General features: G+C 35.8%; 1 protein-coding gene across 1 annotated transcript in view; it reads right to left on the minus strand.

Moving 5' to 3' along the window:
• COG5 (component of oligomeric golgi complex 5) overlaps nt 1-24,753 on the minus strand; it is a 332,964-nt gene that overhangs the window by 113,892 nt on the left and 194,319 nt on the right. Inside the window, exon 11 of the mRNA XM_053554011.1 lies at nt 7,345-7,426. Coding sequence (XP_053409986.1) covers nt 7,345-7,426 — 82 coding nt within the window. The remainder of the gene's footprint in view (nt 1-7,344; nt 7,427-24,753) is intronic.

Below are 24,753 nucleotides of genomic sequence, written 5' to 3' on the forward strand. Positions count from 1 at the left end.
CGTATGGAAGTAAAAGTCCATTAAATGACCCTTTTTTTTTCTTTGAGACAGAGTCTATGTTGCCCTTGGTAGAGTGCTGTGGTGTCACAGTTCACATTAACCTCCAACTCTTGGGCTTAAGCAATTCTCTTGCCTCAGCCTCCCAAGTAGCTGGGACTACAGTCGCCTGCCATAACACCTGGCTATTTTTGGGTTGTAGTTGTCATTGTTGCTTGACAGGCCCAGGCTGAGTGCGAACCTGCCAGCTCCAGTGTATGTGGCTGGAGCCCTAGCTGCTGATCTATAGGCACCGAGCCTCTAAATATTTTTGATGCAAAATACCACAGATCATTCAAACTATCCAGGGACAACTGGCACTGCCCTCATTCCTCCTTTATGGTAGGAAATATAATCATGTTTGTTTGACTCAATTTTTATGTAAGTATTAGCAGCATCTCAAAGAGAGCTCAAGATCCAGTAATCAGTACAAAAAAAAAAAAAAATCCAACTAGCTGGGTCATAATGCACACTGGAGTGTCTTTCCAGTTGTCCAAGTCTAAATGTGGTTGCACTTGCGGACACATAAAAGAAGATCCTCGAGTTCCTCCACCCCCACTTTTTTGAGACAGAATCTCATTTTGTTGCCCTCAGTAGAGTGCCATGGCATCATAGCTCATAGCAACCTCAAACTCTTGACTCAAGTGATTCTCTTGCCTCAGCTTCCTGAGTAGCTGGGGTCACAGGTACAACAATGCCTGGTTACTTTTTAGAGATGGGGTCTTGCTCTAGCACAGGCTAGTCTTGAACTCCTGAGCTCAGGCAATCCACCCACCTGGCCTCCCAGTCCAAAAAATTAAATGGACTGATTAATCCCATGCCTGGGATTACAGGCATGAACCAGCATGCCCGGCAAAAGAAGATCCCTTTTATTGTCTAATATCTTAAGGGAGAAGTATGTAAAGAGAGATCAGGGGATCTCTGACATGGGTCTCCTCTGTCACATTATAAAATGAGACCCTCTCCATAGTTATAGGACCATGAGAGAAAGGAGATGGTAATGCTAAGAAAGAACTTCAAATTGATTTTTCTGGAGGCTCAGTGAATAGAAAATGATGATCAAGCTAAATATGTACATCCTTTCCTTCCTGACAAACTGAGTCTAAACAAAGTTATAATGTACTTTTCCTGCACCCCCCAGCTTGTGGTAGTGCTGATGACAGCAGACAACACTTCATCTTAACTCAGACATCAGGGTTTCAAAGTATTTCCATAAATGAACTTTTACACTTGCTTTCTTTTATTCCAAAAAAAATTAAATTTTAATTAATTTATAATCATGCATTCACATTTTGTAGGTAAATTTACGTCATTTATTTTGTTCCTGGTATGTTAGTAAATGGACTGATTAAACCACGTTGGCTTACAATGTGAAAGTTAAATATTGAAAACAACTAAATGATGGTAATTGTTCTCAAGAAAACTAGTATCTTTCATAAGTAGTATGAAACAAAAGGCTACCCATATGCATCTGAATGTCTGAAAATCTATCTGCTGAAATAAATGCATGAAACTTTTAAATTTCGAACACGTGTAAGATTTTTAAAATGCTCATTTAATTGGAAAACTTAACAATTATTGAATCAAAGGTACGGATATAACATTCACCTCACTATTCTTTTAGCTTTTTCATGTTAGTTGTAGGACACAGCCAAAATACTGCATATAGGAAAATTACATTACAAAAGAAAGGTTTATTGGTAATTTAAAATTAACCTTGATAAACAGGAAAAAGAGCATATCAAAACTAAAGGAAAGAAAGAAAATAATCTTAATAGCAGAAAATGATAAAATTAATAATAAAAAAATCATGAGCTGGGCATGGTGGCTCACACCTGTAATCCTAGCACTCTGGGAGGCCAAGACCAGTGAATTGCCTGAGTTCATAAGTTCGATACCACCCTGATCAAGAGCAAGACCCCGTCTCTAAAAATAGATAAATGTTGTTGTGGGTGGTTGTAGTCCCAGATACTTGGGAGGTTGAGGCAAGAGGATCACTTGAGCCCAAGAGCCAGAGGTTGCTGGAATGCCGTGGGTGACAAAGTGAGACTCTGTCTCAAAAAAAAAAAAAAAAAGAAAGAAAGAAAGAAAAAAAATCAATGAAAGCTGATTTCTGAAAAGTTCAATAAAATTAATAACACATTAATCATAATTATGAGACAAAAGAAAAGAAAATGATATCAGAAATGAGATATGAAACGTTCGATTCTACATATAATCAAAGGATTAATAAAAAAGCATTTAAAATAATTTTATGAGAGTAAATTTGAAAACTTCAATGAATTGGAAAAATTATTTAGAAGATATAAACTACAAAAACTCACTGACAAAGAAACAGACAAATGGAATAGCCCTGTATGTATAAAAGAAGTTAAATTTGTATGCTATCATATTCCCACAAATAAAACTTCAGGCCTCAGATGAGTTCCCTGGTACATTCTACAAAGTGGTTCAAGAAGAAATAATACAGATTTTACACAAACTGTTAGAGAAAACTGAAGAGGACAAAATACTTTCCAACTTACTATTTGGGGTCAGCATTATCATGTTACCAAATCTAGGAAAAGACATCGCAAGAAAATAAAACTACAGATCAGTATCTTGTGCCTATAGATGCAACAAAGCCTTTTTTTTTTTTTTCTTTTTGTTTGAGACAGAGTCTCACACTGTTGCCCAGGCTCTCAGAGAGTCAGCCTAGCTCACAGCAACCTCAGACTCCTGGGATCAAGTGAGCCCTGTGTCTCAGCCTCCCAAGTAACAGGGACTACAGGTGCCAGCCACAAAACCTGGCTAATGTTTCAAATTTTTAGCAGAGTCGGTATCTCACTCTTGCTCAGGCTGGTCTCAACCTCCATTATAGGCGTGAGCCACTGCATCTGGCCAAAAAACCTTTAAAAAAAAATTTGATACAGAGTCTCACTTTGTCACCCTTGGTCGAATGCCGTGGCATCATAGCTCATAGCAACCTCAAACTCTTGGACTTAAGCAGTTCTCTTGTTTCAGCCTCCCAAGTATCTGGAACCACAGGCATCCGCCACAATGCCTAGCTATTTCTTCGAGACGAGGTCTTGCTCTGGCTCAGGTTGGTCTTGAACCCTTGAGCTCAGGCAATCTACTGGCCTTGGGCTCCCAAGTACTAGGATTACAGTTGTGAGCCACTGCACCCCAGCCATCCTTAAAATTTTTTCAAGCAATTACACATAAGAACATAGATAATAACACCTCACGCCCATGTGGAATGCAAAGTTAAGTTCAACATTTGAAGATCAACCAACGTAATTCATTATATTAACAGATTAAAATAACTAAAACCATATAATCATCTAAATGATGCATAAAAAGCACTGTAAGAAAAATAAACAATTCAAAAAAAGAAAAATAAACAATTCAAAATGAAGATCTTGGAGGGCAAGGGGGGAGAAAAGTGGGGGATGGGTGTGCTCCCACTTAAGTGGCACAATATAAGGGTATATGTCACACCTCTTGAGTATGTGACACAACTACAAGAGAGACTCTACCTAACAAATACAAACTCTGTAACCTAGTTGTTCGCACCCTCACATTAATCTGAAACTTTAAAGACAAATAAAGATCTTAACAAATTAGAAATAGAAAGGAACTTCTTCACCTGAGAAAGAGTATCCCTCAGAATCTTAGCATCACATTTAATGCTGACTAAATTCTTTCCTTCTGAGACTATAAACAAGGCAAGGATGTTCACTTTACAGTATATGCTTTACTGGGGATGTTATCAGTGTAATAAGGTAAGGAGAAGGACCAGCCAGATTGGAAAAAGAAATAAAAATTTTTATTTGCAGAATACATGATCACCTATATAGAAAAATCCTAAGAACTATCCAAAAATTACTAGAGTGAATAAATAAGGTTAGCAAAGTCAGAGGGTATACAAATTTAGGTGCATTTCTAAATTGTAACAATTATAAAGTGAAATTTTAAAAATGGCATCTGCATTAGCACCAAAATATATGAAAAAGTGATAAATTTAAGGTAAGATTTGCTAGAACTGCACACTAAAATCTATATACCATTTGTAAGAAAAAAATGTAAAAGCCTTAAATAAACAGGAATATATATCATGCTGTAGATCAGAAGACTCAATAATAAGCTGCAAATTTATCCCATATTGATCTGTATAATTCTCATACAAATCTTAAGAGTCAATTTTTATAAGCTGATCGAGAAATAATCTATAGAAATGCAAAGACCCTAGAATAACCAAAACTGTTTCAATAAACAGCATCAGAGGAGTTACACTACTATGATCAAAAGCCCTGTTGCACTGACATAAACATAAACATGCAAAACATGGAACAAAACAGAGCCCAGAAAGTGTTAGTAGTATATAACCAAATGATTTTCAACAGAAATGCCCAAGAAGTCAATATGCAGAGAATAAGTTTTAGAGACATATGCCAAGAAATGAATATCAAGATAACCCACACCATATACAAAAATTAACTCAAAATAAAGTAGTAAAACTTCTAAAATAAAATATAGAAGGAAATACCTCTGACTTTGGGTTAGGCAACACTTTTTTTTTTTTTTGGAGACAGAGTTTCACATTGTAGCCCTTGGTAGAGTGATGTCACAGCTCACAGCAACCTCAAGCTCTTGGGCTTAAGCAATTCTCTTGCCCCAGCCTCCCAACTAGCTGGGACTACAGGCGCCTGCCACAATGCCCAGCTATTTTTAGAGAACAGGTCTCGCTCTGGCTCAGGCAACCCACCCGTCCCAGCCTACCAGAGTGCTAGTACTACAGGCTCACAGGGACTACAGGTGCCCAATGAGCCACTGTGCCTACCCCAAGCAACATTAGCAACACTTTCTTAAGCCAAAAGAAGCTACAATTTATTTAAATTTTTGATAAATTAGATTGTATCAAAATTAAAATTTTTGTCCTTTGTAAGGCACTATTAAGAAAACAAAACAAAACAAAAAGACGTAAGCCAAATACTCAGAGAAAATATCTATAAAATATACATCTAAGAAAGGGCTTTGAGTCCAGAATATACAAAGAAATTTTGACTCAATAATAAAAGGACAAGAAATACAATAAACACAAAGGGAAAAAATATGGATAAACACATAACCAAAAAAAAGTCCTACATTTGGTAGATAAACATGTGAAAATGTGGTCAACTATGATCTGAATGTATATCCCCAAATTAATGCTGAACCTTATCATCAATGTGATAGTATTAGAAAGTGGGTCATTGGGAAGTGATGTCCCAAAGGACCTCATGAATGAGATTAATGTCCTAATAAAAGGAGTTTAGAGAATTCTTTGCCTCTTTCACTATGTCAGAACACAGTAAAAATGTATCATCTATGAACTAGGAAATAGACCCTCATCAGATACTGAATTCTGCCGGCAGCTTGTTCTGGGACTTCCCAGCCTCCGGAATCATGAGAAATAAATTTCTATTATTACAAGTTAGCTAGTCTGCAGTATTTTGTTATAGGGTCCTGAATAGACTAAGAAAGCATCACTGGTTTTTACACTAGATACTAGAGTATCTAGAGTACTAGATACTAGAGGAATTTAAAAACTACCACACACCTAACATCCATTTTAGAATGACTAAAATTAAAATGACTGACAATATCATGAATTGACAAAAATGTAGTACCATTGGAACTATTACACATTATTGAGGGGAATGCAAAATGGTATATCCACTTTGTAAAATTGTTTTGCAGTGTCTGTAAAGTTAAACATACATTTACCAAATAATTAAGCAATTCCACTTACATATTTATACAAGCAAATGAACATATGTCTACAAAAGTGACTTGAATGTAAATAATCAGACTAACTTTATTCATAATAATTCAAAGCTCTACCAACCAAGTTATTCCTCAACTGGGGAATGGATAAAAAGTTGTGGTATATATCCACATAATGAAATACTATTCCACAATAAAAAAGAAATGGACTATGAGATACGCAACAACACAATTGATAATTACGCTGATATAAAAGAACACATACTTTATGATTGTACTTTTATGAAAACCTAGAAGAAATGGACTATGAGATACGCAACAACACAATTGATAATTACGCTGATATAAAAGAACACATACTTCATGATTGTGCTTTTATGAAAACCTAGAAGGAGCAAAATACAACGATAGAATGTAGATTATTAGCTGCCAGGAGCCAGGGAGTGGGAGTAGCAGATTAACTGCAAAAATACACAAGAAAAATCTGGGGGAAGATGGAAATGTTCTATATCGTAATTGTGATGATGGTTATATGAATGTAAACATTTGGCAAACTTCATAGAATTCTATGTTTAAAACTGGTGAATTTTACTGCATATAGATTATATCTCAACAAAAGTGGCTAGAAATAAACCCAATGCAGGGAGATACACAATATTTATTCTCACCTAAGATAAGCAGTGTGATTCACAAGTAAATCAGTCCTAAATCAACCATCCACTTAAGTTGTGTTTAGCTACAAATGAATGAAGACCCCTTTTGTGGTTACTGTCTTACATTGCATACTTCATTAGAAACAAGTAGGAGGGCAAATAGAGTAGTACTTTATTCAACTTTGGGGGACCAAAGTTATTTATGCTAAATAATGTTTAGCATATAGTAGGTACTTTAAGTAAATGATTGTGAATAAAAATTTACCTAGAAACAAACTTTACCCTTTTAAAAAGGCCCAGGTATATTCAAGGTTCTTATATAAAGTATTTAGACAAACATGCATAAGACTTGGACTCCCCAGCATATTTCATTGTTTAGCCTTATGCTGTGCCATTATTTCATGACATACATAAATTAAGAAAAAGCTCTGTAAATCATATTTGCATAATCAGTGGTTTAATTATTCATGAAGCTCATATTTCATCAGTCAATGAGTACTTATTTTTAACAATAAACAAAAAGTTGCAAATTCTCTGAATTTTTCTATTTTTTAATTACGAATTAAAATAATCCTAAAATCATAAACTAAAATTTTCAATATCAATTGTTTTCCATTTCCTATGCAGGAAAAATTTAGAGTTTTGCAGATATTTTGAATTACAAAGAATTGACTTACCCTTTTGGAGAGTTTTATTCAAAATGCTAATCATAAAAATAGGTAAAAAATTTGTTTACTGATTATATGGCTAAGAGACTCTAGATTAAACACATAGAAGAAATAACAACTAGTTTTAAGATAACAATAAAAAATACTTTGTAAACTAATTAAGCAAAACATTATGACATCAAATTTTAAAGTAATTGAAGAGCTTTCAAGTGAACTTGCAAAATAAATTATAAACTTACAGTTTGTTGCCATATGAAATTGAGAAGAAAGTGACTGAGTAACTGAATTCCAAAACGTGTAGAAAATTTCAGGTTGTCCATCCTGTGAAACAAAAAAAATATATATATATTTAAAGAAACTATAATGGTTGGCTCGGCACCTATAGCACAGTGGTTATGGCGCCAGCCACCAAGGCTGGCAGGTTTGAATCTGGCCCCAGCTTGCTAAACAACAATGACAAATGCAACAAAAAATAGCCGGGCATTGTGGGGGGGCGCCAATAGTCCCAGCTACTTGGGAGACTGAGGCAAGAGAATCACTTAAACCCAAGAGTTTGAGGTTGCTGTGAGCTGTGATGCTACAGCAATCTAACCAAGGGCAACATGAGACTCTGTCTCAAAAAAAAAAAAAAGGAAAAAGAGAAATTATAATGGTTAAGATGCTAACACTGAGAATTTACTTAAAATTTAAATGATATTTTTAGATATTAAATTATGAAGCAATGGAACTGTTAAATAAGTGGAAATGTATAGACAAATCAAATTATATCTCAATCAAGTAATGAGTCATTATTTTGCTCTGCCAATTAACAGCTGTGCCCTTGTTATTTACCTGTAAAATGAAGATGATGACAGTATCTACTCTGAAGAATTATTATGAGGATTAAACAAATTAATAAGTATCTTAGAACAAAGAACAATGCCTGACATATAACAAACCCTCAATAATGTCAGTTATTATCATTATAATTTTACTATCATCACGATCCTATGATATACAGAAGGTAATTTATGTGACTGTAACAAAATGATGGACAAACCATGTTGAGACTCAGGATGACTAACAGGAAATAAGTCGTCATTACAAAAGAGAGTATCTGAAGCCTCGATATACTAAAAAAAAATAAAAAAAAGAAAGAAAGAAAAGAAAAGAAAAATAAATTGTAATTATTACTACTCAGTTTAGCTTGACACTTTCATTCAAATTTGAATATATGTTTTAAAAAGTAATCACTAAGAAGATAAATATTAGTGAAAGTATCATTGGTGAAAAACAAAGCACTTTTTTTTTTTTTGAGACAGAGTCTCACTTTATCACCCTTGGTAGAGTGCTATGGCGTCACAGCTCACAGCATCCAGCTCCTGGGTGTAGGCAATTCTCCTGCCTCAGCCTCTTGAGTAGCTGGAACTACAGGCACCTGCCACAACACCTGGCTATTTTTTTGTTGCAGTTTGGCCAAGGCTGGGTTTGAACCTGCAACCTTTGGTATATGGGGCCGCACACACTGAGCCACAGGCGCTGCCCCAAAACAAAGCACTTCAATACTGCTAAAATATCACATTATTAGAAATTCTACCAAATACCTTAAGGTATGTCTACATGTGTGGTACACAGTATGAAATTGCTGATACTCTACTATTTTTTCAGTACAAAAATGCCAATGGTTAACAGCAACAGTATAAATAAAATATATCTAATGTTCAAATATTATTACGATCCTAAAAATAAAATTTCTTTCATACCTATGCTTCATTATTATTTCTTTCTTAAGTCTATGGTTGTGAAATTACTCCAATGAGAATTATATACCATAAAAAAGGCAAATCAAATCATTGTTGATTGCTTATGCAATCTTCAGAAAATATATTCAGATTCCCAAGATTTTATGTATTACATCTTGTGCATTTCAGTTTAAAATAGATGTTTCTCCTCACAATAAGAATCATCATAATACATCACATCACAGAATGAAGGACAAAAACTACACGATCATCTCAATATAGAAAAAGCACTTGACAAAATCTGACACTCTCTCATGATGAAAATTTTCAACAAAATAAAACTTGAAGGAAATTATAACATAACAAAGACCATATATGCAAAACCCACAGCTAATATCCTATTCCATCGTGCAAAACAGAAAAGCTTTCCCTAAGATCAGGAACAAGCCAGAATGCCCACTCTCACCACTTCTATACAATATAGTACTGGGAGTTCTGCCAGAAGAATCAAGCAAGAAAAAGAAATAAAAGGCATCCAAATTGGAAAGGAAGAAGTAAAATTATCTCTGTTTGTAGATTACATGATCTTATATGTGGAAAACTCTAAAGAGCCCATAAAAAACCCCTTGTTGAAGTATAAGAATAATTGAATTGAATAAAGCTAAGCTGTAGGCTACAAAATGAACACACAAAAATTAGTTGTGCTTCTACACACTAAAAATGAACAATCTGAAAAGGAAATTAAGAAAACCATTCCATTTATAACAGCATCCAAAAGAATAAAATAGTTAGGAATTAAACTATTTAAGAAGAGAAAAAACTCATATACCAAAAACTATGAAATATTGCTGAAGAAAATTAAATGATAGAAATAAATGGAAAGATATCTTAATATTATTAAAATGTCCATATTCCACAAAGTGATCCATAGATTCAATGAAATCTCTATCAAAATCTCAATGGTATTTTTGCAAAAATAGGAAAAAACACCCTAAAATCCAGATAGAATCTCAAGGGACCCCAGATATCCAATATCTTTCTTGAGAAAGAAAAACAAAGTTACAGGCTTTACACTTCCTGACTTCTGAGCATTTTACAGAGCAGGGAATGGTGGCATGTGCCGATAGTCTCAGCTGCTCAGAAGTCTGAGCAGTTAGATCACCAGAACCCAGAAGTTCAAAACCAGCAACACAGTGAGATCCCATCTCTTAAAAAAGAAAACAGTGAGATCCCATCTCTCTCTTTTTTAAGAGATCCCATCTCTTAAAAAAGAAAAAAAAAAAAATTACAAAGCTTCAGTAATTGAAAAGTATGATAACAGCATGAAGACAGACACATGGGCCAATGGCAGAGAATAGAGCACAGAATAGTGTCCACACTCAAGTACATGGTCAAATAATCTTCAACAGGGTGCCAAAGCCACACAATGATGAAAGGACAGTTTCTTCAATAAATGCTGGAAAAACTGGATATACACATGCAAAAGAATGAAGCTGAACCCCTACCTTACATCATGTACAAAAAATAACTCAAAATAAATTAAAGAACTGAAGCTATAATTCCTAGAAGAAAACACAGGGGAAAAGATCCACGACAATGGATTTGTCAATAATTCTTGTCTACAACATAAAGAGCATAGGCAATAAAAACAAAAGTAGACAAATCGGATTACATTAAACTTGGAAATGTCTGCACAGTAAAGGAAACAATCAACAGAGCAAAAAGGCAACCTGTAGAATGGAAGAATAGATTTGCTAGCCATATGTCCGATAAGGAGTCAATATCCAGAATAAAGAACTCCTGCAACAAGAAAGAAAGAAAAGAAAGAAAGAAAGAAAGAAAGAAAGAAAGAAAGAAAGAAAGAAAGAAAGAAAGAAAGAAAGAAAGAAAGAAAGAAAGAAAGAAAGAAAGAAAGAAAGAAAGGAAAGAAAGGAAAGAAAGGAAAGAAAGGAAAGAAAGGAAAGAAAGGAAAGAAAGGAAAGAAAGGAAAGAAAGGAAAGAAAGGAAAGAAAGGAAAGAAAGGAAAGAAAGGAAAGAAAGGAAAGAAAGGAAAGAAAGGAAAGAAAGGAAAGAAAGGAAAGAAAGGAAGAAAGAAAGAACTCAAATAGATTATTTTTCCAAAGAAAATATATGAATGGCTGATAAGCACATGAAAAGATGCTCAACATCATTAATCATCTCAGAAATGCAAATCAAAACCACAATATGAAATACCACCCCACACCTATCAGAATGGCTAACATCAAAACTCAGAAAATAACAAGTGTTCACGAGGACAGGGAGAAATTGGAAGCTTTGTGCACTGTTGGTGGGAATGTATAGGTACAAACGCTACAGAAAAAATTAGAGAAGTTCCTCAAAAAAATTAAAAACAGAAATTACCCTATGACCCAGCAAGCCCACATCTGGGTATACACCTGAAAGAACTGAAAGCAGAATCTTGAAGATTCATTTATACGCCCATGCTTACTGAAGCATTATTCACAACAGTCAAGAGGTAGAAACAACTGAAATGTCTATCGAAGAATGAATGGGTAAAGAAAGTGTAGTATATACAGTCATGTCATAAATTGCTTAATGAGGGGGAAATGTTCCAAGAAATGGGTCATTAGGCTATTTTGTCATTATGCAAAGGGATGGGGAAGCTACAGCTTTCTGAATATTATCTATGTGACAAATGTCATAAATATGGCTTGTCATAGACTGAAATGCCGTTATTTCAGTCTATGAAATAAAAAAGAAGGTAGTCCTGTCATATGCTACAACATTATGGTAAGTGAAATAAGCCAGTCACGAAAAGGTCAGTACTCCATGATTCTACTTATATAAAGTATCTTACTAGCCAAACTCTTAGAAGCAGAAAAGGGTGAGTGCCAGGAGTCAGGGAGGAAGACAAAGGGGAGTTGTTCAATGGGTATAGTTTCAGTTTTCTAAAACGAAAAAGTTGTAGAGATATGTTGTACAAGATGCATATAATTAACACTAGGGTACTGTGAACTTACAATTAAATGGTTAGGATGGTAAATTTTATGAAGTGCTTTTTACCGCAATAATAAAAAGGACTTTATGCTTAGTTTCTATGAACTTTAAAACATAAAAAAACTGAGTACTCAGTTTATTTATTGCCTTTTACATGTACACACTGAGATAAATGATGGTGTAGATTTCCTTACTGGACATGCTGGGATATTAATTTACTAGATTTCCTAATACTAAATGATCCTTATATTGCTAACATAAATTCTACTTATTAGGTAGATAATTCAGATAACTATTTTAACACACTACTGAAATCAATTTCTTTTCACATTTGAGAATTTTTGTTACTTGTATTACTAAACAAGAGTGACCCAAGTTTTCTCTTTTGAGTGTATGCATGCATTTAGTTCAATGTATGTAAGCATATAGTTGTTTATTTTGGAAGTAGGGATATAAATGCTTCATAGAATTATTTACTTCTTTTAAATTAAATAAATATTTTACATATATTTTTGGAATAATTATCAAAGCCTGAAATATTCTTCCCCTACAAAACTCTTAAAGAGTTGCCCTAGTTAATAGGACAACAACAACAAAAAATTTTTTTAAGACAGAGTCTCACTAGGTTGCCCTTGGTATAGCGCTTGGTGTCACAGCTCACAGCAACCTCAAACTCTAAGGCTGAAGCAATTCTCTTGACTCAGCCTCCCAAATAGCTGGGACTACAAGCGCCCACCACAACACCCGGCTATTTTTTGTTGCAGTTGTCATTGTTCAGCTGTCCCGGGCCGGGTTCTAACCTGCCACTTTCGGTGTATGTGGTGGCTGGAGCTGTAACCACTGTGCTACAGGTGCCAAGCCAACAACAACAAAAAAATTTTAGTAACTGAAAAAAAATTTTAATTAAATATTATTTTATTCAGGTATTTTATTTCTTGAGTTAATTACACAAGATGTCCCTAAAAGTCCCTAAAGTTGCCATACTTAGGGAAAATCAGAAATTATAGCTAAATGTACCTTTATTTACAAAATATCTATGACAAAATATTTACAAAATATTCTGTTGGCCATCTCTTTGTAAAATATTCTCTATGTGTTGACCACCTCTTCAAAAAATATTCTCTACGTGTTGGCCACCTCCTTTTTTTCCTTTTGAGACAGAGTCTCACTTGGTCACCCTTGGTAGAGTGCCAAGCCATCTTAGCTTACAGCAACCTCAAACTCTTGGGTTCAAGTGATTCTTTTGCCTCAGCCCCCCAAGTAGCTGAGACTATGGGCACCTGCCACAAAGCCAGGCAATTTTTAGAGACAGGGTCTCCCTCTGGGCTCAGGCTGGTCTCGAACCTGTGAGCTCAGGCAATCCACTGGCCTAGGCCTCCCAATTGCTGGGATTACCGGTGTGAGCCAATGCACCTGGCTTGGCCACCTCTTTGTAAAATATTCTCTGCATGGGGCACTTGCTTATAAAATTTTGTCATGAATATTTTGCAAATAAAGGTAGGTTTAGTTATAATTTCCCATTTCTCTGTATATGGCGACTTTAGGGGTGATTTTTAAAAAGGAACACCCTGGTATATTTCCTGACAAACATTTTGAATTTCAAATTTAGTAAAAGAAAATTTGTGACTCTCTGTACTCTACACACCATTATTTTTCTTGTTTATCTGCTATTAGTAGTGTCACTTTCATTTGAGAAATGTTTGGCCATCCAATTATTTTTATTCTGTTTTCTTTTTGTTGCGGTTTGGCTGGGGCCGGGTTTGAACCTGCCACCCTCTGTATGTGGGGCCGGTGCCCTACCCACTGAGCCACAGGCACTGCCCTTCTGTTTTCTTTTTAATGTGACTCTTAAAATAACATACTTTAATTCTATTTTTAAACACAATTTTTATCTTTAATAAGGTATTATTATTATAACCCAAATTTATTTAATAGGTTGTTCTTGCTTTTATCATCTCATTTTATGCTTTCTTTGTTCCTTTGGTTTTCTGCATTTGTTCTATGGATTACTTTTATTTGCTTTCATCTTTCCTAGTGGTTTGAGTACTATATATTCTGATTTTAATTGTATCAAAGGTTACATTTGAGGTTTTTTCCCCAAACGGTTTTAATCTCACATGACCTCATATTTTTTACTTTTCAAAGGCAAAAATGAAAATACATCTTCTGAGAATACTAAAGAGTCTTACAGCACAAATTTAGAATCTTAATTTATCCAACATTTTAAACTTTATGAATTTGTAAATTAAATAAAAACAACAAAATGATGTGAATATACTTTAATATAATTACATTTTTAAAGTAAGTACCAGCTGTGAAGGGTAAGCCTTTAGATTAAACTTAAGCACCACCACTTTATAGTACTGGCATATTAATTTAATATAGACTAAGAATACCAGCTAATAATTGGGAAGGCAACAGAATAATCAGCACTGGTACAATTTATTAAGGGAGTGATGACTGCATAACTTGGGTCATACTATATAGTTATCTCTAAGATTTAATAATAATATTAATTCAGATATCATTACACATAGCACTTTTTAAAATAAATCCTTGTAACTGTACATTTCTTTATTTTTTGCTAGGCAATTTATTTAAGATATGCGGAATTCTAAATTGGCTAAATTGGGCAAAGGAACATTGTATGTCTTAAATTTTACATTTAGATCCATCTGGATAGTCAAAGTCTCCTCTTCATTTGGACTGAATTGATACAGAAGCAACTGTATCAACTAAAAAGGATGGCGGATTTGAAAGTCTGTTTGTGGTCAACATTCTTTTCTATTCAGATTTACGTTTTAAGTGCTTATTTTCACATGCAGACCAAACCAATTAACGACTTCATGTTAGAGGGTTCCAACAAGCATTCTCTCCACAACTCCCTTAATATGAGGGCACACCCAATTAGGCCACATCGCTTGCATTTGTAAGGCAAATTGTAAGTTGTAGCTAGGGAATGTGGCTTAACTGGTTATTTCCGAGAATAAACAAATCTACATTAAATATACCCCTGTTTTGCCAAGTATAAGTGACTACTCAAATGCAGTGCATATCATTAAGCTCTGTGCAAACTGTTATCACAGCTTTTATAGCATTTTCTTGTATTTCTCTTGGATGTATCATATCTATTTCTACAATTAATGATAAATTAGTTTGAGGCATGTCATCTTTATAACCCCATAGATTTAACAAAATAGGTTTTTAAAAATAAGAGGAATCTTTCAAGGCTTTTAAGAATTGCCAAAGAAGAAAACTTTAAATCTTAGCGATACCCTTTTTGAAAGAAAACACTGACTGCCAGATAATCTGGTATTTCTTCCTTCTTAATGATGAAATCACTCAAAACTTCAAAGCCTTAAGATATGTACTTTGAACTTGGTAAGAGAAGAACTCAATTGTCCATACTCTAGAACATATGTGAACATTGGCCAAGTTATTAACATTTTCTGAATGTCCATTATGTAATAAGCACTACTGGATGTTGTTGTTGTACTTTATTTATTGATGTATTTAAAGACAGTCTTAGTTTGTCGCCCTTGGTAGAGTGCTGTGACAACATAACTCACATCAACCTCAAACCTTTAGGCTCAAGTGATCCTCTTGCCTCAGCCTCCCAAGTAGCTGGGACTACAGGTAGCACCTGCCACGATGCTCAGCTATTTCTTTTTAAGAGATGGGGGTCTCGCTGTTGCTCAGGTTGGTCTCAAACTCATGAGCTCAAGCAATCCACCCACCTTGGCCTCCCAGAGAGCTAGGGTTACAGGGGTGAGTCACTGTGCTGGGCCTGTTATATCTTGTTTAAATCTTACAGCGACCTATAGAATGAAAGTTCCATGACAGCACAGACTTCACTGTGTCTTTTTTTTGAGACAGAGTTTCACTATGTCACCTTTGGTAGAGTGCTGCAGCAACCTCAAACTCTTGGGCTTAAGTGATTCTCTTGCCTCAGTTTCCCGAGTAGGTGGGACTACAGGTGCCTACCACAATGCCCAGCTATTTTTTGCTGCAGTAGTCATTGTTGTTCAGCAAGCCCAGACCGGGTTCAAACCCACCAGCCGCAGTGTATATGGCTAGCGCCATAACCACTGTGCTATGTGCGCCAAGCCCATTTTGTCCTTTTTATCTAGAATGTGGCAGACATAAAAGGCACAAAGTAAGAACTATCTTAGAAGGTAGGCATTCTTAGTTCCTTTTTAGCATGAGATAACAAAGACTCAAAGATATGAGGCAACTAGCTCATAATAATACAGAGAATATAACTGGGATTTTATCCAAGGTCTCTCTGATTGATACATTATTATTCCCCCTTAAAAAAAACATAAAGAGCTCTTTCTGACTTGACTATTCCAGCTCCTTCTCTTGTTACACACCACTGAGGTCAAAGGTCTAACCTACAAATTCTTTCAGATTATTTAAGGTTTTTTTTGTTACTTTTTTCCCCTTTATCAGCTTTTAAAACTTGCACCTTTTTCGGAGTTTAGTTTAGGCGCCCCATCTCTTGGTTCCCCTAGGTTAGGTACATTCTTTTATAAACATAGTATTCCATATTTCCCATCATAATATTTTCTTATTTATTAAAGGAACAGAGTAGTGAAGAAGAGGAAACCTGAATCTAGAATACCAGGTTAGAATGTGGATTCTATAACTTAATAGCTGTGTGACTTTGGATAAGGTTCTTAATTTCTCCTAGCCTCAGTTTGCTCATCTATAAAATGGAAATGCATCACGTAAATTAGTTATGAGGATCAAATGAGCTAATTTTGGCGGGGGAGTGGGGGGAGACACAGGGTTATGCTCTGTCACCCAGACTAGAGTGCAGTGGCCTCATCAGAATTTACTGCAACCTTGGACTCCTGGGCTCAAGCAATTCTCTGGCCTTGGTCCCCAAACAGCAGGAACTACAGGCACATGCCACCACAAATGAATGCGTTCATTTATGAAGTACCAAAAATAGTGCCTGGCACAGTAGGTACTATATGTATGTTTATCAACATTGCTAAAAATATTTGTAATCTATAATCAAAATAACTAATTTGTTCATCATTTTCATAGCATTACCTAAATAAATATTTTTATGACAGTTTTATGAGTCAACCTGACTGGACTGCCCACATATTGGGGCAATATAGGTCTGAATGTGTCTGTGAAGTTATTTTTGGATGAGATTAACAATTAAATAAGGAAACTGAATGAAACAGGTTGCCCCACCTCTAACATGGTTAGACCTCATCTAAAAAGGCTGAGTAAAACAGAATTCCTTCTGCCTGCCTTTGACCTGGGACATCAGTTACTTTCCTCCCTTTGTATTTGAACTGAAACATCTTTTTCTGGGTATTGATCCTGTAGTAGTCCTTTGGCCTGGGGTTACACACCCCTGGCTGTCCTGGCTCTCTAACTTGCCAACTGTAGATGTTGGGACATGTCTCCGCAATCTCATTGGCCAATTCCTTATAAGACAGGGCGGCCATAAAGTTCATGTGCAAGTTAAAATAGGGTGCAATTTAAAAGTGCACATGAATTTTATGGACATCGTGTGACACACACATACATGAAATTCTTGTAGTGGTTTAATTTCTCTGAAGAACCTAATACAATAATTGTTAAATAGATGAATCAGTCAGTAAATCTCAAGGACTTACCAAAGTTGAAATTAAAAGGTAGAGTCCCATACCAAAGACACATACTAAGGAGGACACACAGTTGTTAAAACAAAAAACAATGTGGAAAGTATTTATTGGTGAGAAAAAAGAGAGACGAAGTAGATTCAGAGAAATGGGAAAAGTACAAAGATGGTAACCAAAAAGTAGATTTGGGAATAGGATAGTATGTTAAAACAAAGATTTTCTAAATCTCTCTCTATAAATATGAACGCTTACATTTATTATGTGTATGTATATATATTCTGCCAAAACATAAAAATCACAGAATTATCACAACTTTTATTGTCAAAACTGTAATATACTACATATAAACATAATTTTCTGCATAAAATAAAATATGAAGATATATAAAAATAATTTTACTCAATGTTTCAGGCCAAGTTAGCTAACTGTTACATATTTGCTCCTAAATATTTTGAAACAAAATTAAGTATATTGTAATAATTCAACTAAATTACAACCGGAAAGATACTTTACATTAATCTATTTATAATCTACACTTAATATTATCTTACTTTCATTTACGTCAATAGAATCACGTCATCAGATCAATGCAGGGAAACATTTGCAAGTTTTTATTTTTGGGCAGTCCCCAAATGAGAAAAGGTTCAGAGAGACTCCCACCCACATCTGCAATTTAAAGCAACTTCTTGGCCTTGTTTTATGGTTATAAATAGAAACAACATTATAACTCTAAATTTAAAAAATAATACAATTTGGACCTTTGGCTGAGACCAATATAAGTTGATAATGAGACAAAAATAACATACATAGTATATGTAAGAATAAAAAATAAAAATATATAAGAATATCAAAACATTTATGTTTATATGAATTTATTACTTAGAATTCTACTTTGGTCTTTGATTTTGCTTTAGTCATTGATTTTGACATAATTAAATCTATAGAGAGAAACTTAGAATAACTTAAACAGATGGCTTTCAAAGCACATATTCTTTAGTTTCTTTATAAAACAGAAGTAACTGATCATGGATTTCCTTGTTCAAGTATATTTCATAGCTTCTTGCTGCACACAAAAAATAAGGTCCAAACTTCTAGCTAACATTCTTGCATTGGGCATAGCGAAAAAAGTGTGAGCTTTGAGGCCAAATAACCTTGACTTAAATCCAAAGTCAGCTACTTGGCACTGTGACCTTGGGAAGGTGACTTCATCTTTCTGAGCTTTTGATTTCCTCATGTAAATAAGAGGGATAATAACATTTTCATAGTATTTACTCTGTTGTACAGAATCAGGATGTCTTGGGCTAGATCTTATAGCCCATATGTAGGGATGGGCTCACCATACGGATAGGGAACAGAGATGAGCAGAGAGCATTCTAGACAGAGGGTTTTCTATCCTCTGAATAAAAAGCATTCAGGAAAGAGAGAGGAGGTAAGAATGGAAAATAATACAAGGGTCAGATCAAGGTAAGTCTTGACACACGTACAGATAAGAGCCAACCATTTGAGGAGTTTTAATGACAGAAGATTACAATTAAGCTTAGGTTTTAGGAAAATCACTCTTATAGCAATGGGGAAGATGAATAATGTGTGGGGTGGTGGTAAGCCTGCATGCAACAAAATCAGTTAAGAATTTATCGAAACAAAATCTAAGTGAAAGGGACTTTTCTGTGGCTGCAGTCGTAGAGCAACAAAGAGTCAACAGTAGCAAGGAAACTAATGGAACCTGCTGAGCAAGTAGAAATGTACCTTTGCGAAGGACTAGGACTAGGAATATTTATGAAGACTAGGAAGGTGGAGATCGCTCAACCAAAATGGAACTTCAAGAGCAGCAGGTGGGCAAAGAAAGATGGGCGGGCAGTGCCTGTGGCTCAAAGGAGTAGGGCACCGACCCCATATGCCAGAGGTGGCGGGTTCAAACCCGGCCCTTGCCAAAAAATGCAAAGAAACAAAAAAAAGTAAATAAAAAAAGAGAAAGAAAGATGGGTCATTTAGACTTACGTTTCTAAAACCTGTGGATATTATCTAAGCCAGTCAATATAAATCTCTTGTTTAAGAGCAAGATCTAGGCTAAAGAAATAGATTTAGGTATTTGCATCTGGAGATGGTGGAAACTGTTAGCATATATGAGCTTTCCCCTATATTGCATGTGGCATGAAAAGAAAATGATACTGAAGATAAACCTTGGAGAATGACATCACTTACAAGTCAGTGGAGGAACATGTACTTAATACTAAACTGGAGTGAACATTAGCATGCTTAGCCCCCTTACCGTGCAATGCCCTGCCTCACTCTGGGACACTATAGAGAGTAGAGAGTCCTCACCAGGAAGAAGGCTCTCACCAGATACACCTGCCTTGACTTTGGGCTTCTCAGACTCTATAACTATAAGAAATAAGTTCTCTATAAATTTCCCAGTTTCAGGTCACTTATTATAAGCAACAAAAGACAGACTAAGATGCTTTCCACTTTGGAGAATGGGAACGGGGAGGCATTAACCAGAGGACTGCAATGAGATTGCATGGAATGTTGAGGGTGCATCTGAGTTTGGTGATTGTGTACTGAAGATGGAACAACTACTCTGCTCTATAATGTGATTTCTTCCAGCAATGCTCAATTATTTAGGGGCAAGCAAAATGGAAAAGGTGGCAGATGTGTGAGAACTGTGGATAACCAAGTGGGATACAGAGGGTGACAACAGTCCATGGTACAAGTCTTCTGAGTCAAACGTTTCACATCATGGGGCAAAGAGAAGCATGATGACATCTTTACAGCCCAAAAGGTAAACACATGAGGCTTCCCCCACCAGAATCAAGCAGGCCACTCTGAGAATGAGGGAATCAACATCTCATGGGCCAGCTCTGCTGCATGCACTGCACATCAGTTGTGAGGTTCTTTAGAGAATTGAAAACTTTAGAACACCATCTGGGGAAAATGAGGACAAGTGCCCAGGAGGTGAGGAGATTGTAAAAAGGTATTTAACCTTTCCATAAAGACAAAGAGGCAAGAGGCAAGAGAATTGCTTGAACCCAAGAGTTAGAGGTTTCTGTGAGCTATGACGACACAGCATTCGATCAAGGGAAACAAAGATTCTGTTTCTAAAAAGAAAAAAAAAAAAGATCTTGCACTTTTTAGCCTGTTTTGTTCTCATATAGGAGGCACTCATAAATATCTGTTGAGGAATAAAACTTCCAAATGGGTCCAAAATAAGATGTATGACATTGTGATAAGATAAGAAATATGTCAGATGCAAAGCTCATGCCTGTCATCCCAGCAACTCTGAGGCAGAAAGATTGCCTGAGTCCAGAAATTTGAGGGTGCTATACAGCTTCAATTCAGCCTGGATGACAGAGTGAGATCCCTTCTCTTAACAAAAAAGAAAAAGAAAGAAAAGAAAGAAAGAAATATATACAGCATTTGGTCTTTATCCAGCTCCAGCTACTAGCATTGAGCTTCTAAAACCTTTGTAATTATCTGAGTTATTTATGATAAGCTCCATTCAGCCACATCTGCATTTAGGCTAATTTCTTGCTTTTGGTGGGCCCTAAATAGCTTCCAGATGAGGGCTGTTGGACTGGGGAACCAATCTTGGGATTACAGTGCTGGAACTTTCAGTCCCACCTTTTGACCTCCAGGAGGGGAGAAGGGCTAGAATTCAATCACCAACGGTCAATGATTTAATCAATCATGAGTTAAGTAATAAAACCTTCATTAAAAATCTAAATGACAAGGTTCAGAGAGCTTCCAAGGTGATGAACACAGGAGGCTCTGGGAGGGTGGCTCACCGAGAGAGAACATGAGAGTTTTGTACTCCCCTCCTCCCAAACTTTGACCTATGCATTTTTCCAGTAGGCTATTGCTAAGTTGTATTCTTTATAATTAATCTATAATAACAAAAAAACTAAATTTGGAGCTAATTGATTAACATTTATGTGCACATATGGAAGTAATATTCAAGGAGAGAGGGTGGTAAGTCAATCCCACATCTAATGGGTATAATCCACACATTCTGGGTGAAGGGCAAACTTATAACATCAACTTAAGATATACTGAAAGATGCTCATGGTAATATTTTCTTTCAATACAAATGCCAGCTATGCAACTAAAATGCATGTATCCCTGTAATTCTCTAAGATAAAAAATAAACTAAAAAGTAAACAAACCAAAAAGTCAGTGGAGGAAATAATTAAGAGTGGAGAGGCCTGAATAGAGATATTTACAAAGAAAATTTGGCCGTAAGTTAGTAATTACTAAAGCTGGATGGTAAGGTACTCAGGGATTCTCTGTTCTACCCTTGTGTTCAGGAATTTGGTATGTGCTTGAAATTTTATACATAAAAATATTTTAAAAGGAAGGATAAGTAGAAGAGGAGGAATCAGTGAAGGAATTCTGAAGAGTGGGAATTTCTGAGGGAGGAGAGAATTAAAGCAGAAGTGATCAATTACCCTCTGAGAAGAAAAGTCAAAACAGGGTCTAAGAAGTGGGCAGAAGGATTTGGTAGCTGGGTCAATAGAGTGATGTGAGTGAGCAAGAACTGGTTCAGATGAGTGAAAGCTTGACTTCAGGGGTTTGGAGCAAAAGAGAAACAGGGAAGTAGAGACACACGGTAGCTTACTGAAACCTAGGTGTGAAGGAAAAGCATTTAAAAGAAAATTAAAAAGCTAGGTTTTTATTTTTGGATGGTAGACTACTGAAAGGAAGGAGGGTAGAAAGAAGGTAATACTGGAGAAAACAGAGACATGGTAAAATGTAAAATCAAAACCAAAAGCAGCGCCAGCCCAGTGGCTCACGCCTATAATCTTAGCACTCTGGAAGGCTGAGACAGGAAGATCACTTGAGTTTAGCAGTTTGAAACCAACCTGAGCAAGAGCCAGACCCCAGTCTCTCCTAAAAAATAGCAAATTGGCTGTGCACAATGGTGGGCACCTATAGTCCCAGCTACTTAGGAGGTTGAGGCAGGAGGATCACTTGAAGTCAGGAGTTTGAGGTTGCTGTGAGCCAGGCTGATGACAAAGCATTGAGATTTGTCTCAAAAAAAAAAAAAAAAAGAAGAAAGAAAAAGAAACAAACTTCCCCCAAACCAAACAAACAAAAAACAAAACCATAGGGATAAATCTGAGAAAAAAGAAAATACAATCTACCTGTACCTTGGAGACAGAATGGGGAGGTGATGATCAGCAATAAGATTTTTTGGTCCTTGATAAACTGTTTCTAAATCAATGTGCTTATGGAGAGGAGATCAGAGAGAAACAGAGGCAGCTAAATTAAAATCAAAAGAAAAGAAGAGTGTACAAGACTTAGCGAAAGGTCTATGCTAGAGATCTCTGTGGAGATCACGTTGTGAATAAGGAAGTATGCAGACATGATGAAAGAAACCCACTAGATATGAATTTTAAATTAGTTCTTAATCATGCTCTGGATTCAAAGCAGAAGGATCCTGACAAAGCAAATGTAAGACAGGAAAAATTCTCTTCACTGAAAAACAGCCTTCAGGGGTAAACATTTAGGTGTCTGATTATAAAGAAGGGAGATACAGAAATTAAATAGGGACTTCACGATGGACACCACAGAGGAAAACGAGAAACCCTATTCAGCCAAAATTATTTCAGTTAAAATCAAGATGTTGGCTTTTACGTATACTTTGTTCAGAGAGAAAATAACAATATTTATGGTACAATCTACTTTTCTGTCTTAAAAAATGGGAATGTAGACTAAGATGGTGGGAAATAGTGAAATGTAGACTTCAAATGCATTTTGAAGGTAGAAAAGATAAGACTTATTAAACTGTATACAGTTAAATAGGAAGACTTTTTACAAAACGCTAACAGCGATTATCTCTGGATGAAAGGATTAAATATTATGCTTCCTTTTTTCTTTTAAAATTTTTTAAGGAGTAATAGAAACAATCTAAATGTTAATTCTAAATAAAACTGTAAATTCTTGATGTAAAATATTCACTGAAATACTTAGAGTACTTCAAAATCAAACGCCTAATCTCACACTCTTCCCTTAGAGATCACTGCTTAAAACCCTTTCCATACAGTTTATTGTGGTGTGTCTTAACCTCTAGTTTTTATTATTTCCCTTCCAAGGAAAAAATTAAACAGCTATATGTATATACTTACATGATATAGTACATACATTATACTTATATATAGAATATGGTTTTATATACACACATACACACACATTTTTCCGAGACAGAGTCTCACTCTGTTGCCCAGGCTAGATGCAGTAGCATGATCACAACTCACTGCAGCCTTCAATCCTGGGCTCAAACGATCCTTCTGCCTCAGTCTCCTGAGTACCTGGGGCTATAGACAAGCACTATCATGCCCAGCTAATTTTTAGAATGGTTTTTGTAGAGGTGGGGTCTTACTATTACTAAACTTAATTAATTTAAATAAAGTTTATTTTCTCTCTAGCAAAAGAAATAAATAAGATTTTGTAGGGTAGGGTTGAGCTTTGGAAGCCACAAAGCATGTAATGTCAAAGAGTCTTTGCAGTCCTCTTCCCTCCCAAAATAAAAACTAGAACTATTTTCTCCCTTTTGGGGTCAATATTATCCCTCGAGAATGCATAGTTTATAAGCATTTTGAAAATTCCAACAATCCCACTTCTGAGTATATACTCAAAGGAAAGAAAATTAGTATGTAAAAGAGAAATCTGTGTTCTAATATTTACTACAGCACTATTCAGGATAGCCAAGACATGGCATCGACTGAAGTATGTGTCAATAGATGAGTGGATGAAGAAAATAAGATACACACACACACAGTGGAACGCTATTCAACCATTTAAAGGAAGGAAATCAGGCAGTGTGCAGTGACTCACGCCTGTAATCCTAGCACTCTGGGAGGCGGAGGCTGGTGGATCGCCTGAGCTCAGGAGTTCAAGACCAGCCTAAGCCAGAGCGAGACCCCATCCCTAAAAATAGCTGGGCATTGCGGTGGGCGCCTGTAGTCTACTCGGGAGGCTGGGGCAAGAGATCACTTAAGGCCAAGAGTTTGAGGTTGCTGTGAATTATGATGCCACAACACTGTACTGAGGAGGACAAAATGAGACTGTCTCAAAAACAAAAAAAAGAAAAGAACGAAATTCTGTCATTCAACATGGATGAGCCTAGAGGATATTATGTTAAGTAAGATAAGCCAGGAATAGAAAAATAACAACCACATGATCTCACTCATAAGCAGAAGCTAAAAATGTCGAGATCTCATAGAAATAAAGAGTAGAATAGAGGTTACTAGAAGCTAAGAAGCATAGGGGACAAGAGGAGTCTAGGAAGAGAGGTTTAGTTAATGAGTACAAAATTACAGCTAGA

This window comes from Nycticebus coucang, chromosome 11 (genome assembly GCF_027406575.1).
Source record: "Nycticebus coucang isolate mNycCou1 chromosome 11, mNycCou1.pri, whole genome shotgun sequence".
Taxonomy (NCBI): domain Eukaryota; kingdom Metazoa; phylum Chordata; class Mammalia; order Primates; family Lorisidae; genus Nycticebus; species Nycticebus coucang.